General features: G+C 44.6%; 1 protein-coding gene across 1 annotated transcript; it reads left to right on the forward strand.

Moving 5' to 3' along the window:
• The first annotated feature begins 362 nt into the window (after positions 1-362).
• Positions 363-1696, forward strand: LOC125538739. The gene is made up of 2 exons (XM_048702019.1): positions 363-866; positions 1205-1696. Exons 1-2 carry the CDS (start codon positions 611-613, stop codon positions 1375-1377), a joined length of 429 nt encoding a protein of 142 aa, XP_048557976.1. The 5' UTR covers positions 363-610; the 3' UTR covers positions 1378-1696.
• Positions 1697-2585: the final 889 nt, after the last annotated feature.

A 2585-nucleotide genomic window follows, 5' to 3' on the forward strand; every position in this document is an offset into this window, starting at 1 on the left:
TCTAATTTGATGAAATATTTTAAGTATTATGTTCTATTGCTGCGAGCATTATTTTCACAATTATTTTTTTAATTTCAAGTGTGTTGGAATAGACAATGAAATGATCAATGTTTTTTTACGAGAGAATGGACAAGCTTATGAAATTATGCATAAATGAGCAGAATGCTGACGGTGGCTATGCAACTTATGAGCCGGTTCTTAGGCCAACTCCAATGCACCGACCTAAATGAACGTATAGTTGATTTGCTTTTTGTCCGTTTGAGTCGGTTGGACGCGAGTCGTCCTGCTACATCCGCACAAATCTTTCTTCATTAGACATTGTGCGGGTTTAGAAAAAAACATTGCAACCAAATAAAACACCATCCTGAAAATAAGAACAAAGGAAATCATACAAGGTTGCGCTCTGGTCCGGATCTTCCTTGAGCCGGTAATGGCTTCATCCTTCCTGTCCTCGCTACTCTGTTTCTTCACAACTTCTTCGCCGGGTCAAAAATATTTGCCGGCTCTCATGGTTCTTCTTAACACTTGACCATTTTCGCCTCTTCTTATCGTGGCATCACCTTCTCTGCTTCAACATGTGCATATGTCATCATAACGAATCTTTGAATGGATGTCAAATCTTTTAAGCGTGAAAATCGAGTCAACTTTTGAGCCTAAATTTACTGCGCCGCCTGGGGTTTTGCTCCTGCAGTTTCAGGTTCCACCTCCCCTAAATAGACAGGCAGCCCCCTGTGGCTCACCCTTACATCTTCCTTCTCCTCTCGCTCATGACGCCGCCGCGCCCCTTCGAGCTCAAGGTCAGCAGCAAACAGCGACCCCAACGCCGCCCCCGGAGCCCGTCGAGCACGCCGTGGCCACACTTCGAAGTTCGAAGCCTTCAAGCCTCTTCCTCTTACAGTTGTATTCATTGCGTTTGATTTCTTCGATCTCTTATTTACGTTCATATGCAGAGTCTTCACTCTCCGCTGCACAACTCTTGGACTTTCATGTGTAGGTTGTTGCTTGACTTCGTAGAATTCTAAAAACTTGCCCACAATTAAAATTGAGAAAATGACAGGTTTTTATTTTGTCAAGGAGTCAAATCACACACACCCTCTAGACATACTTTCGATTCTACAACGGCGCCCGACTGCACTATGTCCTTCGTGCTATGTTGCAACACCGGCTACTAGCAGCCTAACCTCTCATGCGTGTTGTGTTGCAGCACCGGCGCTGACAGACGCCAGCAGCACCGTCGAGTCATCGGGTCGCATCACCGACAGCATCCGAGTCAACAACGAGGGCTGCGTTGCAGCACTGGCTGTCGTCAACAAAAATCATTGCATCCGTAGCGTGCGGCGTGTGGATCTTGAGCAGCAGGTGGAGCTTGGGAAGTAGGTCATGGCGGACAGGAGGCCATGCCGAAGGTGATCAAGCTCGTTGGATATTGACCGGTTCTCGCTCCAACTAAAGAGATAAGGCTGGGCAGGTCGTGGGCGGCCCTCCACCAAGACATGTGGCGTCCGTAGCGCGCGGCTTAAGGGAGAGAAAGATCATCAGGTGGAAAATAAACATTTCCCTTTTCTTAAACATATGCATATCGGATTTTACAACAACCCCCGTCGATACAAAAAAAAACTACTCGGAGTAACGCACCGGCCGGCCTCGTTATATTTTCCGAATCAAGTGTTTTTAGCCAACATTATTCAAATCAATAAAGCCGCCTTTTTTTTGCATGGAATAAAGCCGGCCCTTGCCGAAACCGAGTGGCCCAAGGAAGCATTCCGGAATATAGTTATATACGGTATTTAGGCCTTTTTTAGTTCATAGGATAGAAATATCATAGGAATAGGACAATCATAGGAAGTGAGGTGGCATGCATCTCACTTCCTATAGGGAAAGAGATGTCACTTGATTCATAGGATAGAATTTTTTCCATTGAGTCTAGGCTAATATTTTTTTCCCTATGAAATGTGAAGGATTGATTTCTATCCTATATAGGAATAGGAATCCATACCTATAAACCAAAGGCTTCATAGGAATTTTTTCTACAAAAATCCTATCCTCTAGAAATCCTACAAGATTCCTCCAAACCAAAGGAGACCTAATAGTAGGAGTATATTGTAACTGAGAGCCAGTCGGTTTCGGTCAACTCATCATCCGAAGAGAAAAGACACTTGTTCTGTTCTGTTTCGGTTACGTTGCTCGATATATCTTTCCCTAATCTCTCCCTATCTCTCCCTAACAACAATAATAATAATAATAATAATATATATATTTATATATATATTATATATCTATCCCTTCCCTATAATATATATATTATATATCCCTTCCCTATAATAAAGCACGTATTGACTCCGTGGGTTCATCATCACAATACGTTTTTTTCTGTGAATTTACGCTTTCGACTTGAATTTCAAACATATTCGAGGTGGTAATAAATTTTGTGACTCGCCCTACCCTGCCCCACCCCGCACGAGAACGCTTCCATCCGCCGCCTCGCCCCCATCCCTCCGCTCCGCGGTGCCCACCCTCGGTTCGCGTCCGCCAAATCCGGATGAGATCGGCAGGATCCGCCTCATCTCGCGCAACGGCGAGCCGTT

This window comes from Triticum urartu, chromosome 1 (assembly GCF_003073215.2).
Source record: "Triticum urartu cultivar G1812 chromosome 1, Tu2.1, whole genome shotgun sequence".
Lineage (NCBI taxonomy): Eukaryota > Viridiplantae > Streptophyta > Magnoliopsida > Poales > Poaceae > Triticum > Triticum urartu.